Consider the following 13,137-nt stretch of genomic DNA (forward strand, 5'->3'; position numbering starts at 1 on the left):
CACTGTTAACTTTACCCCAAACCCTAACTCAACCTTTACCCCAAAACCAAACTCTTACTCTAACCCTAATCCTAACCCTACCCTTACTCCTAAAACTACCCGTACCTCAACCTCAGTAGCAGCAAATGTGGGAATTTTGCAGAACAACCTGTATTTACACAGTAAATACATAGTCTGTATAATATAAAGTGTGACCAAATTATCTATTAATCATGAGATGATTTAGTCAAGATGGAAAATAAATTGTTCAGAGTGACTAATTCATAGAAATTCCACTGACTCTTGTGCATGCCTTTTTTTCTGGATTTTGATTATGGTAATCATGGTCATTTCTTACATTCCACAGGCCCATCCACGGGGTTAGGCAGTCCCTTGGGGCGGAGTCGCCACCACAGCAGCCAGTCAGATCTAACAGGCCCTCCCACAAGCTCCTCAGGTCTGAGTTTCACTGCCTGTATGTCTGATTTCTCACTATATGTGTTCCATCCTTACGGAGCTGGCAAGCAAAAATCTGCAGTCACTGGCCTCCCACCTGGACCAGGACCATTGGGTAAAAGCTTCATGCAGAGACATTGCTCAAAAACATTGTGAACTGTGCTCTCAAAATAGCTTTGCACTGTACTGTTATTGATATTTATGATCATTATAAGACGTTGGTTGTTTGTAGGAGCAGTGGATGAGGAGGCGTCTTCAGTGACAGGCAGGAAAGACTCTCTCTCCATCAACTTGGAGTTTGTGAAAGTCAGTCTTTCCAGGATGAGACGAGCAGGATGTCCAGCATTTATTGACACCTTTATTGCCAGCAAGGGCGGGAAGATGGACACAACACTTATCAATATCTCAGGTAAGGAATTGAAAATAAGTTCTGAGGTATCTACTTCAGCTTTTACAAAAGCCTTCACTGTAGCATAATAAAATAAAAGGGAATCATTTAGACTCTGTTTACACCTGGTAATTAAGATTCATCCCGGGTGATCTGATCACGTGTTCAGGAGAGACACATTGCTGTTTACACTTGATCACTTGTGTTCAGATTTCAAGGGGAAAGTCTTATTTCATAACGACACATCAATCACTATGATAATAAACCACAAAAGAGTCATAAAAGACAAAGAAAGCTAGAACAAAAACAGTGCACTGTTTCTCCCAGGTGCAGTTAAAATTCAGTCTAAGCACAAACACAACATTTCGAACAGAATTCTGTTATTTTAGTGGCGTACCTGTATTAACTGAGCTTTAGATGTTCGTGCTTCTCATCTGTGTCACTACATGTTGATATCAGGCACACTGCACAAGATCTGTAAGGATCTCTTGCATGTAAATGTAAGCGCTTTTTTAAATTTTCCAGTTGGACGGTTATTTCTATTTAAAACCGCACATAATAGGCAAGGTTTTTTCTTTTTTTTTTTTTGTAGTGCGGCAGTATCCAGACAGTATCTGGATATTCCTTAGCTGGATTGCATTTACACCTTGCAGTCAAATGTGTCTTCACTGTGATCAGATAGAGATCCGATCATGTTATCTGTGCAAAATGGAAAATGCTACTTAAATATTACATCAGATGTTGTGGTAACTGAAAATTCTTCGTCTTATAGCGAATTTAGAAAATATTGATGGATAATTTGCCTTTTTTCTTCATTGAAAATTTTTTGGCAATGTCAAAGCAAAGTTTTGGGTCACGGAAGCAAATGTTACGATATTTATCTCGCATTCTACTCTTTGTAAGTGCTAAATATGCTTCTCATCTGAAGAGCGCGAGTGAAGCCTTGTTCCACGTGAAGGTCTCGCAAGCAGAGCCACCGATAAGTGGGGAACAACTGGACCTTTTGACAGTAGCGGTTTTAACCACCACACAATTGCCCCGCCCCATTAGGAAGGCTCTGCAAAAACCGCTCGAGTGACATGTTGTTCTGGGTTCATGTGCGAATACGCTGTTGTCAGTGCTTTCAGAGCGGTTCACAGTTTATCAAGTAGGGCGTTGGGTTCGGGTTTGTAATTTATGAAAAAATAAACAGGCCTTCTGAACTTGTTTTGCCCACGTGCTCGCACTCACAGATTGCAAACAGATGAGTTAGGGGCCATTCACACCGAATGTGTTTTTGTGTGCGTCCGCTCGGTTTTTTCATTGTTTTCCTCTGTTAAACACTGTTCTCACATCTGGCTTAGATGATTTTGCTCCACTGAAAACATGGACTATCTCTTCTTTGCGTTCTGCTCCCTGGTATAATGACAATCTGTGCTCAGTGAAGGCTGCTTGTTGTAAAATGGAGCGAAAGTGGCATCTTTCTGGCCTGAATGTATATTACCAGGCTTGGAAAGACAACTTACATGATTATAAAGAAGAAATCAGATCAGCCAGAACCTGTTATTTTTCTGAAATAATTTTAAATAATCAAAACAATCAGAGACATCTATTCAATACTATTAATAGATTGCTCAAATGTAATTGTTCTACCACCTTGCCCGCATCACTAACACCGTGTAACAAGTTTTTAGACTTTTTTAGCACTAAGATAGACACTCTTCGGAAAAATATTCTTGCTACCACATCTGTTTTTTCAGTTTCATTTCTCAGCCTGTCCTGTTTCTCTGGCACACCTCTCTCAAATTTCTCTCAACTCGACCATGTTGCTCTAAGTAATGAGGTATCACGTATGAAAGCTACCACTAGCGTAGTTGATCCTCTACCGACTAGTCTATTCAAATCCTGTTTTGCCTCTCTGTGTCCCATTGTCTTGGACATAATAAATGACTCCTTGCGTACTGGTGTTGTGCCTGCAGCATTTAAAATTGCTGCTGTAACTCCAGTTCCAAAAAAGCCAAATATGAATTTGGACAATTTGAGCAACTTCCGTCCCATTTCAAATCTTCCCTTCATTGCAAAAATCTTAGAGTAAGCTGTTGCCTCTCAATTACACAATGTGTCAATGATCTCTTTGAGCCATTTCAGTCTGGTTTTTGGAAATGTCATAGTACAGAAACGGCTCTAGTTAAGGTCACTTATGACTTGTTAATGGCTTTAGACTCAGGCTCTTTTTCTATTCTCATCCTTCTTGATCTCAGTGCTGCTTTCGACACTGTTGATCACACTGTTTTACTCACCCGCCTTGAATCTGTCTTTGGTGTCTCCGGTACTGTATTAAATTGTTTCAGGTCCTATCTCTCTGATCGTAGGCAGTTTGTCTCTCTAGGTGGTTACAGGTCTGAGATTGGTTCAGTCCACTCTGGTGTCCCACAGGGTTCAATTTTGGGCCCTTTACTTTTTAGTATTTATATTTTTCCTCTTGGTCAGCTTTTAAGATCACTGGGTCTTAATTATCATTTCTACATAGACGACACACACACATATATATATATATATATATATATATATATATATATATATATATGATATATATATATATATTCATTCTAAACCTGGTGACAATCTGGCAGATGCCTTTTTTTCAAACTGCATTTCTGAGATAAAAATTTGGATGGCTCAATATTTTCTTTGTCTAACAGTAATAAGACAGAGGTTATGCTTATTGGATCTCCTCACCAGCTTCGGAAGGCTGGCTCCTTAACTCTGTCCATTGAGGGCTCAGTTTTGGAGCTTCAAACAAAAATGAAAAATCTGGGTGTTATTTTTGACGCAAATTTGTCATTTGAGCCGCATGTAAAAAATACTGTTAAAACATCATTTTATCATCTCAGAAACATTGCAAGGCTGCGCCCTATGTTATCATGCTCTGTGGCTGAAAAACTGATCAGTACTTTCATTTTCTCTCTCATTGATTATTGTAATTCTCTCCTTGCCGGAGTCTCAAAATCTACATTAAATAAATAGCAATATGTGCAAAACTCGGCTGCCAAAATCCTGACTAGGGCCAGGGCAAGTGATCACATCACTCCTATCTTGGAATCCTTGCACTGGCTCCCTGTCAGGTTTCGTGTTGATTTTAAAATTCTTGTGCTTACCTACAAGGCTTTGCATGGTTTGGTTCCCCAATATTTGTCTGAGTTTTAACCACGTACACCCCAAAGCGTGATCTCCGCTCCTCTAAATCTGGTTTTTTAACTGTTCCTCAGACTCGTTTACGCTCTATGGGTGACAGGGCATACTCTTCTTATGCTTCGAAGCTATGGAACTCTCTACCCTCAGAACTTAGAGAAGTTCGGTCTTTTAATGAGTTTAAATCATATCTTAAAACTTATTTTTTATGGGAGGCTTTTAATTGGTACTATTGTATTCAATTAATTTAATACTATCATTTTATTTACTGTGTTTTATCATAAGTTGTTTTGAGATGCATGTTTTATCCATTTGTATTAAGCTCTGTATTTTTATAATTTGTTTTTATTTTTTCCTTTCTATTTAAAGCGCTTTGAGAGGTTTCTTTAAAGGCGCTATATAAAATAAAGTTTATTATTATTATTATTATTATTATTATTATTATTATTAAATGCACTGGATGAACGTTTCTTCAGTGTCTCACTCACGACTGGCACATTTTTAGACACTGTGTCAAGTTAACAAGAACTTCAGGTTTCAAAAACACGTCAAGACACCAGCATTCTGTTTCATTTGTTGCGCTGCATCTAGATGGTTTTTAGTGCAGGTGTCACAAAGATTTAATGTTCTGAACAAGTTCAGGTTGCAAAGAGGTGACTGTTACAATGTTTAACATTATTCCAGATTTTTCTACACCAAGCAAAGTTTCAGCGCTTGATAAACGGCAATGATTTTTTTCCCTTCTGCTCTAATGTGCTGAGGGGCCACCGTGCCTTGTATGTTTACTGTTACAATACTGTTACGAATGTTGCTTACAAAAAATACAGCCTTTTGCACGTGATAAACAATGCATTGCAGCATCAGAATATAAGCTCCAGGTGAAAGTAAAGTAAATAACAGGAATATATTGCCGTTGTATACAACAAACCCTCAAAGTAATACTGTATCATATTATAATGACAAACTGGACAACAATATATAATTGTTGGATTATAATAATAAATAACAACTGAATTCCAAAATTTACTGGGTGAAGTAGTAGGTTTTGCACACCCTGTTCAGTGTTTTGTAAAAATATATGTAGGTAAATATTGCTTTTTTTAATCACTGTATTGTGGAAAACATGCATTAATTATCTTTAACTAGATTTTTAACTCTGAATGTTCTGAATGAACGACTGATAGGATTAATTAATAATTATGATGTAAAATCAATTTTATGTCCTTTTTTGTAATGTCAGAAGTGTCTTGTTAATAGAGATCAACTGGATCTGTTTGACACAATAAATCATCATTGGACTACAACATACAATATAAAATAGATATTATAAATATTGCATGTGCATGTGTTTTTCTAGCGGTGTGTGATATCGGTTCTGCATCCTTTAAGTACGACATGAGACGTCTGAGTGAGATTCTTGCCTTCCCAAGAGCTTGGTACCGCCGAAGCATCGCCAGGAGATTGTTTCTTGGAGACCAGACCATTAACTTGCCAGGTTATACATGTACTGTACATATACTTTCAACATTATAGATTTCTACTCACCTGTTTCCCATCATCTTGCGTCTTCAGATGAATGCTGGAAACATATTGATGATAACTGCTATGAAATTTTTGTGTAGCCTCAGGTCCTGCCACACCAGACTCGGTGGAGAGCATCGCCCAGCACCTGTCTCCAGAGTCCAGCCGTAAAGCATACTGGAGGACGTGGGACGGACAGACCAATCAACACCCCACCTCCTCCGTCTTCAATGATGCCACACCTAGCCATGCACACCTTAAGTCTCCTGCCACCGGACGGTCCCGCAGCGTGTCAGACTCCTCAGCACCACGCAGAGGTACACATCAACACACACTGCAGCACACCACTGGTTAGTAATATGTTTAAATTACAACTCTATGGCTGAACTATCCTTATATGTTAAATAAATTGTCTCAGACTCAGTCACAAAGACCTCTACCCCATCATTCCGCAATGGAAAAGCAGCGGCGCAGCAGGGATCGCCATGGGAGACACTGGTGGTGTTCGCCATCAACCTTAAACAACTTAATGTCCAGATGAACATGAGCAATGTCATGGGCAACAATACGTATGAGAAACAGCACTCTCCTAATCTCTTAATCTACAAACTTAATCTCACCACACCATTGGTTTAACTTTTTAAATGCATAATATCTCTGTTTGATGTGTTTGTTTATGAGCCTTTTTGTTTTAAACAGTTGGACGACAAGTGGGTTGAAGAGTCATGGCCGTCTGTCAGTGGGCAGTAACAGAGATCGTGAGATCAGCATGTCTATTGGACTGGGCCGCTCCAAATTGGATTCCAAAGGAGGAGTGGTGGGTGGCAACATTGACGTCAACACCCTAGAAATGGTCTGTAAGTACACTTCTTTGCTTTGAGTGAAGGTATGTGTATGTACTTTTGTTTAGCTAGACTTTTGACTGATGGCATAAACCATTTTTACATGCTGTTAAAGGATGGGTTTATCTGAAATCGATTATACAGTAACAATTCAAATAATGGTGTGGCAGTGTCTTTAAAAGGCTGTTTTAAAAACAATGAAAAAATGTCTGTAGGCTCTATAATCCTGTAAACCCTTTAGCGAATCCAGTGATTATTTCTAGGAATGTACCGATGTATCAGCCGCCTATATTTATCTGCCAGTTATTGACCAAATTAAAACCATCTGCAAATGGGTTTTAAGCATGAAAATGCTGATATGAAAAACCGATGGTTCATTTATAAGTAATTATCAACACATTTTGTAAAAACTCTTTGAATTCAAATGCACAATCCAGAAATAATGATAGCCACAGAATGTAGAAGGGTTGGCAGTGGCACTCCTAAGAACATGTAATATTTCATTTATAATCATTCTCATTCTCACATTGAGGTAAAACCATTGTTACAGACTTGACAGTTGTGAAAGTGGCACTTACCTGTACATGAGGTAAAACCATCCATAACGCTTTGAAACCAGAAAACTTTTGACTTCTGAGACATTGGTATGGTATCCATTAAGGCTGCAATATTGATTGAGTTAAGATTGAAATCGTAATATGGTCTTGCGCGATTACGAAAGCTTGAAAGGCTGCATTTCATAGACAGCAATGAGCACTTCAGTCAGTATTGTGTAAGCAAGCGGCACCCTCTAGCGGTCTGAATGGAACTTTTTCTGTTTTTTATGATGTGGTTGACATTTCCGTGAAATTGCCCAACATATGCATAATATAAATGTTATGTTCTATTATATACAGTACAAACATATAAAATGTGAGTTTTGTTGTTTTGAACTGCAAAAACAGAAGTGCAAAAAAATTTTAGAAGTACAAAATTAAAATTAAAATTCACATCAATTATCATGCTATTATATTTAGTTATTTTTCAATATTTTTTTGTCTTCTATTGCTCTTTCATTGTGTCTCTCCTTAAAAATGTTGGCCAGTCATGTGTTCAAAAGGTTCAATCCATGATCAATGGAAATTATTTATTGTTAGAACAATAAAAAGCTTTTATGCCTCTTTGTACATTTTTAAAACATGATTGCTGAGCAGAACAGTGATCTGATGGCAACTGATGAAGTTGCATTGCACAATCCATTCAGATTGGAACTGGCAATTTAAACCAGCTCTTGTAATTTTTGTTTGCAATATGCAACGCATCAGACGGTCAGTGAACTGACTGTGGCCATGCCATCTGAAGCTGAGACTAATGTGTGTGTGTGGGGGGGGGGGGATATATAGGGCATCCTATTCAGTGACTAATAACTGATTGTTCATACAGCCCACATTTCAGAACATCCAAATCAGCAGCCCAGTCATAAGATCCAGATCACCATGGGCTCCACTGAGGCCCGGCTGGATTATATGGGCTCCAGCATATTGATGGGCATCTTCAGTAATGCTGACCTGCAACTGCAAGACGAGTGGAAGGTGAACCTCTGCACCACAGAGGCCAGTCTGTCTGAGAAGAGGTAAGGGAGCTCAAAACACAGTAAGATGGATGAAACAGTAAGAACAAGCACTACCATAACCATCATTCTCTGATCTGTATCTCCTCCAGTGAGATCTTCGTGCATGGAGATCTGCAGTGGGACATATTCCAGGTGATCATCTCACGCTCCACCACCCCTGACCTGATAAAGATCGGCATGAAGTTGCAGGAGTTCTTCACACAGCAATTTGACACCAGCAAGCGAGCCCTGTCCACCTGGGGCCCAGTGCCCTACATGCCTCCCAAAACACCAGTCATCAACACAGACAAAGGAGCAGCTGAACTCTGTTAGTGCTCTCTTATCCATTTAAGTTCCATTTGTAGATACGTCCATTTTATTTTTTAATACATTGTCTACATTACTTGCACTTATATAGTAAAATTACAGTTCTGTAGCTGAAATTACATGACCGATACATAGCTAGCACAAACATTAATTTCTCTCTTACAGATATGGATGCAGCTCATCACAGGCATTGGCCCAGTGTGTTGAAGATGGTGGCAGGATGCCATATTTCCCTGTTTCAGATGCCCCTCCCAGAAGATGCTGTGCAGCTGGGTGGTTCAATGAGTCTCCATGGCAACCATATGACGCTGGCTTGCTTCCACGGGCCTAACTTCCGTTCCAAATCCTGGGTGCTGTTTCACCTGGAAGAGCCCAACATTGCCTTCTGGACTGAGGCACAGAAGATCTGGGAGGATGGTAAAACCACAAAGCCAGCTTTAATCCATCTATCTATCCTCTTCCTTTCTTTTCTCCACTTCCTCTTCATCCCTTTCTTACTATATTCCCCTTCCTTCTTTCTACTCTCTTCCTTCCCTTCTTACTCCCCTCCTTGCTTCCAGTCTTCCTTTTTGTCTTTCCTTCCCTTTTTACTCTCTTAATTTCTTCCTTTCTTATTTTCTTACTCCCCTCATTCCTCTCTTCCTTACTCTTCTGTCTTTCCTTCCTTCCCATCTAACTCTCTTCTATTTTCATTCCTTCCTTCTGACTCTCTTCCTTCCCTACTTACACTATTCCTTCCTTCCTTCATTCGCTCCTGTCTTACACTCTTCTTTCCCTTGCTTCCTCTTTCTTCCCTCCTTGGTGGCAATTTCTGAATCTATTATTTGCATTCTTGCATTCAAATTGCGATCCATAAAATCCTTTCTTTCGCTCTTTCTCTCTCTCTCTCTCTTTCTTTTTTCCTTTCCTTCCTGCCTGCCTTCTTTTCTCACTCTTTTCCCTTCTTACACTTTTCCTTCCCTTCTTACATCCTTCTTTCCCTACTTACTCTCTTCCCTTCTTGCATTCTTTCTTCCTCTTCCTTCCCTCCTTGGTAGTATTCTCTAAATCCATAAATTGCATTCTTGCATTCAAATTGTTATCCATAAAATTCTCTCTCTCTCTCTTTCTTTCTTTCTTCCTTTCATTCCCTCCCTTCTTACACTCTTCCTTCCATTTTTGCTCTCTCCCTTCCTTGGTTCCTCTTCCTTTCCTCTTTGGTGGTATTCTCTGAATACATGAATTGCATTCTTGCATTCAAATTGCAATCCATGAAAATTTTTTATTTTTATTTCTATCTTTCTTTTTGTCTTCCCTCCCTTCTTACATTCTTCCTTCCTTTCTTCTTTGTCTTTTTACCAACATTCTCTCTCTCTCTCACTCTCTTTCTTTCATTCCTTACTTCCCTTTTTTCTTCCTTCCCTTCTTACACTCTTCCTTTCTTCCATCCCTCTTTCTTTTTTCCTTACTTCCTTTTATTTCTTCCTTCCTTTCCTCCTTGGTAGTGTTCTCTGAATCCATAAATTAAAACTAAAAGGTTTTGTTCTTTGCTTAGGCTCCAGTGATGACTCTACATACATTGTTCAGACCCTTGACTTTCACCTTGGGCATAATACCATGGTAACCAAGCCTTGTGGTGCTCTGGAGAGCCCAATGGCTACAATCACCAAGGTTACCCGCCGTCGACATGAAAACCCTCCGCATGGTGTGGCTACAGTCAAAGAATGGTTCAGCTATGTCACTGCCATGAGGAACGAAGGTAAATTTGCACACTAAAATCTCTTTTCAAAACTTAGTGTGCTAGTCTGGCTGTATACTTCCTACATGGGTATCATCTCAACTGAAATGGAACTGAGGGGGAAATCATTTGGAACACTTTACAAAGATAGCAACTCTGTGTGTCATACAAATAGTGCACTGCACAAAAAGCACAAGGGGGACTTGACTCACAATTTTCGACATTTCTCTCTCTTTGTACGCTATCTTGGTTTTAGATTTTTTTTCTACTGAGTTTGTCAGTGCATTACTGGATGGCATTCTCCACTAAGGAAACATGTTTAGAGGTTGCTATTCTCTGTTGCTAAAAATATTTTATTCTTTCTTGTCCTCTCAATTCTTCTCTCTCCTGTCAGAGCTGAACTTGCTGCGGAATGTGGATGCAAATAACTCTGAGAGCGGAGCTACAGCGAAGAGCTCCAGTCTTCTGAGTGGCTTTAGAGGCTCCTCCAGCTACAACCACGAAACAGAGACCATTTTCGCCCTTCCCAAAATGCAGCTCCAATTCAAATCCATCCATGTACAAGACCCAGAGGAACCCTCTCTTAGCGGTACAGACAAACTGACAATTTTCCTTTTAATTTGACGTGTAGCATTAAGTATGTTTTGGTAGCCTCTGTTAAGGTAATCATAGATGCCTGTGATAAGCTTGTATGGTGTGAGAAAACAGAGTGCTGACTCAGAGCTTTGTTTTGTAGATGCCAGCAGTAAGCCCAAAGTGGAGTGCAGTGTGGTGACCGAGTTCACCGATCACATCTGTGTCACCATGGATGCAGAGCTCATCATGTTCCTGCATGACCTGGTGTCAGCATACCTGAAAGAGAAGGAGAAAGGTGAGATCCAACAACATGAGCACTGAAAACATGGATATCAAGAAAACCAACAAGAAATCAAAATTTACTGTACTTACTTTTACATTACAGCCCTGTTTGCTCCACGCATCTTTGCATCTCGGCCTGGTCAGAAGAGCCCCACAGCACAGCAGGACGAGAGTTCATCAGAGAAAAAGGAGAAAGAGGAGGGACTGAACTATACCACCGTGGATTGGAGAGAGTTCCTCTGTAATACCTGGCATCTGGAGCCCACACTACGGTAATATACTCCAGTCACCTAACATCAACACAAATCACAGATATGCACAGGCCTTTTTGACATTTTTAATAAAATAAAATCGGTTGACCATAAAGTATGTACTTTTCCACCAGTAGCACAATTTGTTATTTTCATACTTTGTACGAATCAGAATTTGCATACGTCGTCTGTGTGTTTAATATCTAGTAATGAATTGATGTAACATGAACTGTGCGGGATGTTGCAGGTTGATCTCATGGACAGGTCGTAAGATTGATCCAGTTGGAGTGGACTACATTTTGCAGAAGCTAGGATTCCATCATGCCAGGACTACCATTCCCAAGTGGCTGCAGAGAGGAGTGATGGACCCTCTGGATAAAGTTCTGTCTGTTCTCATCAAGAAACTCGGCACGGCACTACAGGATGAGAAAGAGAAGAAAGGTCAAAGAGACAAAGATGAGCATTAACCCAAACACTTCAATGTATTAAAAATGTATTCATAGATTTCCATTATCTGGGAGCCATCCAGTTCATTTCTTTTTGTTTTTTTTTACCTTGTCTGAAAATACTGAATTTATTGAAAACTACTGTACAGCTCACCCACACAAATACATCACCATCACTGCTATACTGTTGTGAACACTGATGTTTGCCGTGGTTCATATGGCCATAGCTCTTGGATTGACTGAAAGTGTTATTTTTTTGTTGTTGTTGTTTTTTTACATTTTGATTTTCAGATCAAGTAGATGTTGTATAATTGCTGCTGAATGTCATTTGGACTTTTAACATGGATTAAATGCACTTACACTTCACCGATACTAACAGTGATCTTAAGCTACAGTATGCAGGTGTGCTCTTGAAATCCGTTTACATGAGTTCAGAGGAGCTATATGCATCCTTTGTTCTTTTTCTGAGGTGAATATACTGTTAAATATTGCCAATCAGAATTTTAAAATAGTTTTATTTAACATTTTGAGAGCAAACAAGACAGGTAACCGCTGTTGGGGTAAAGTGTTCTTTTAGCCAACAGAGGAAATTGTGAATCCATTAGAAAAGTGTAAACATCCCTAAACCTGAATTTTCCTTTGAGAGTGACCAAATTTTATGATGCCTGCGTAAAAACATTTTGAGGGATGATCAAGTTGATATGCCTCAGATATTCTATACCTGTGAATAAAACCTCAGATTGTGCCGTGTAATGTGAACTGGCCTATAAAGCAAGGCTCTAACTTAAATGTAAATATATTAAATGTGCAAACTGTTACCCATGTTAGGCCTGTGGTGATAGTATTTTCCTTTTTTTTTTTTTTTTTTTCATAAGTGCAATAGACCATTGTATATACAGAGGTAAATATGTTAAATGTGCTGATTTCTTAACTGAATAAAATCATTACTACTACAATTATGTTTTCAAATTATTTAATATATAAATGTTTTTATATATATTTATAGAAAAAGTGACCTAAATGTGAATTTAGATTAATCCGTTTTTTATTCTTACTGTCACTGGCTATAATTTAAATTAAATACTAGGTAACTATATTACTATGCAATGCTAAACATTTAAAAAAGTGGTATGCTACTTTGTCACATTAACTCATTCACAGAGTGACATCCGGTTATGTACCAGAAATAGTACTAAAACATTACTATTCCAAACATAGCCATTATGCTGTGCACTGCATGTTTAACGGTTCAAATTTACCTCTTACATGGACAGTATGCATGTAGATTTCTCACAATAGTCTGCAGATAGAGGAACGTGGAAATTAATTTATTCTGTTCGCTCTGCACAGCCCATCATCATCATCAACTCTAGTCAAACTCATTAAAAATACACCGATAAAACCACCTGCCTAATATCATGTATAGGTCCCCCTCGGACCCAAGGTTTCCCAGCAGAACATTGCCCAGAGCATCACACTGCCTCCGCCGGCCTGACTTCTTCCTATAGCGCATCCTGCTGCCATCTCTTCCCCAGGTGAACAACGCACACGCACCCAGCCATCCACAGAAGCGAAAAGAAAACTTGATTC

The 13,137-nt window shown here is 39.2% G+C and overlaps 1 protein-coding gene across 11 annotated transcripts in view; it reads left to right on the top strand.

Moving 5' to 3' along the window:
- LOC127411898 (transmembrane protein KIAA1109 homolog) overlaps positions 1-12,421 on the top strand; it is a 93,956-nt gene extending 81,535 nt beyond the window's left edge. For 7 of the 11 annotated variants that reach the window (XM_051647756.1, XM_051647765.1, XM_051647764.1 and 4 more), the window contains 14 exons: positions 347-550; positions 668-844; positions 5,352-5,498; positions 5,617-5,832; positions 5,934-6,084; positions 6,215-6,372; positions 7,780-7,969; positions 8,059-8,276; positions 8,441-8,692; positions 9,810-10,013; positions 10,387-10,581; positions 10,729-10,863; positions 10,954-11,122; positions 11,349-12,421. In XM_051647756.1, coding sequence (XP_051503716.1) covers positions 347-550; positions 668-844; positions 5,352-5,498; positions 5,617-5,832; positions 5,934-6,084; positions 6,215-6,372; positions 7,780-7,969; positions 8,059-8,276; positions 8,441-8,692; positions 9,810-10,013; positions 10,387-10,581; positions 10,729-10,863; positions 10,954-11,122; positions 11,349-11,568 — 2,636 coding nt within the window. In that variant the 3' untranslated portion in view covers positions 11,569-12,421. The remainder of the gene's footprint in view (positions 1-346; positions 551-667; positions 845-5,351; positions 5,499-5,616; positions 5,833-5,933; positions 6,085-6,214; positions 6,373-7,779; positions 7,970-8,058; positions 8,277-8,440; positions 8,693-9,809; positions 10,014-10,386; positions 10,582-10,728; positions 10,864-10,953; positions 11,123-11,348) is intronic. The other 4 variants (XM_051647759.1, XM_051647768.1, XM_051647758.1 and 1 more) reach the window with 3 other exon arrangements.
- Positions 12,422-13,137: the final 716 nt, after the last annotated feature.

This window comes from Myxocyprinus asiaticus, chromosome 21 (genome assembly GCF_019703515.2).
Source record: "Myxocyprinus asiaticus isolate MX2 ecotype Aquarium Trade chromosome 21, UBuf_Myxa_2, whole genome shotgun sequence".
Lineage (NCBI taxonomy): Eukaryota > Metazoa > Chordata > Actinopteri > Cypriniformes > Catostomidae > Myxocyprinus > Myxocyprinus asiaticus.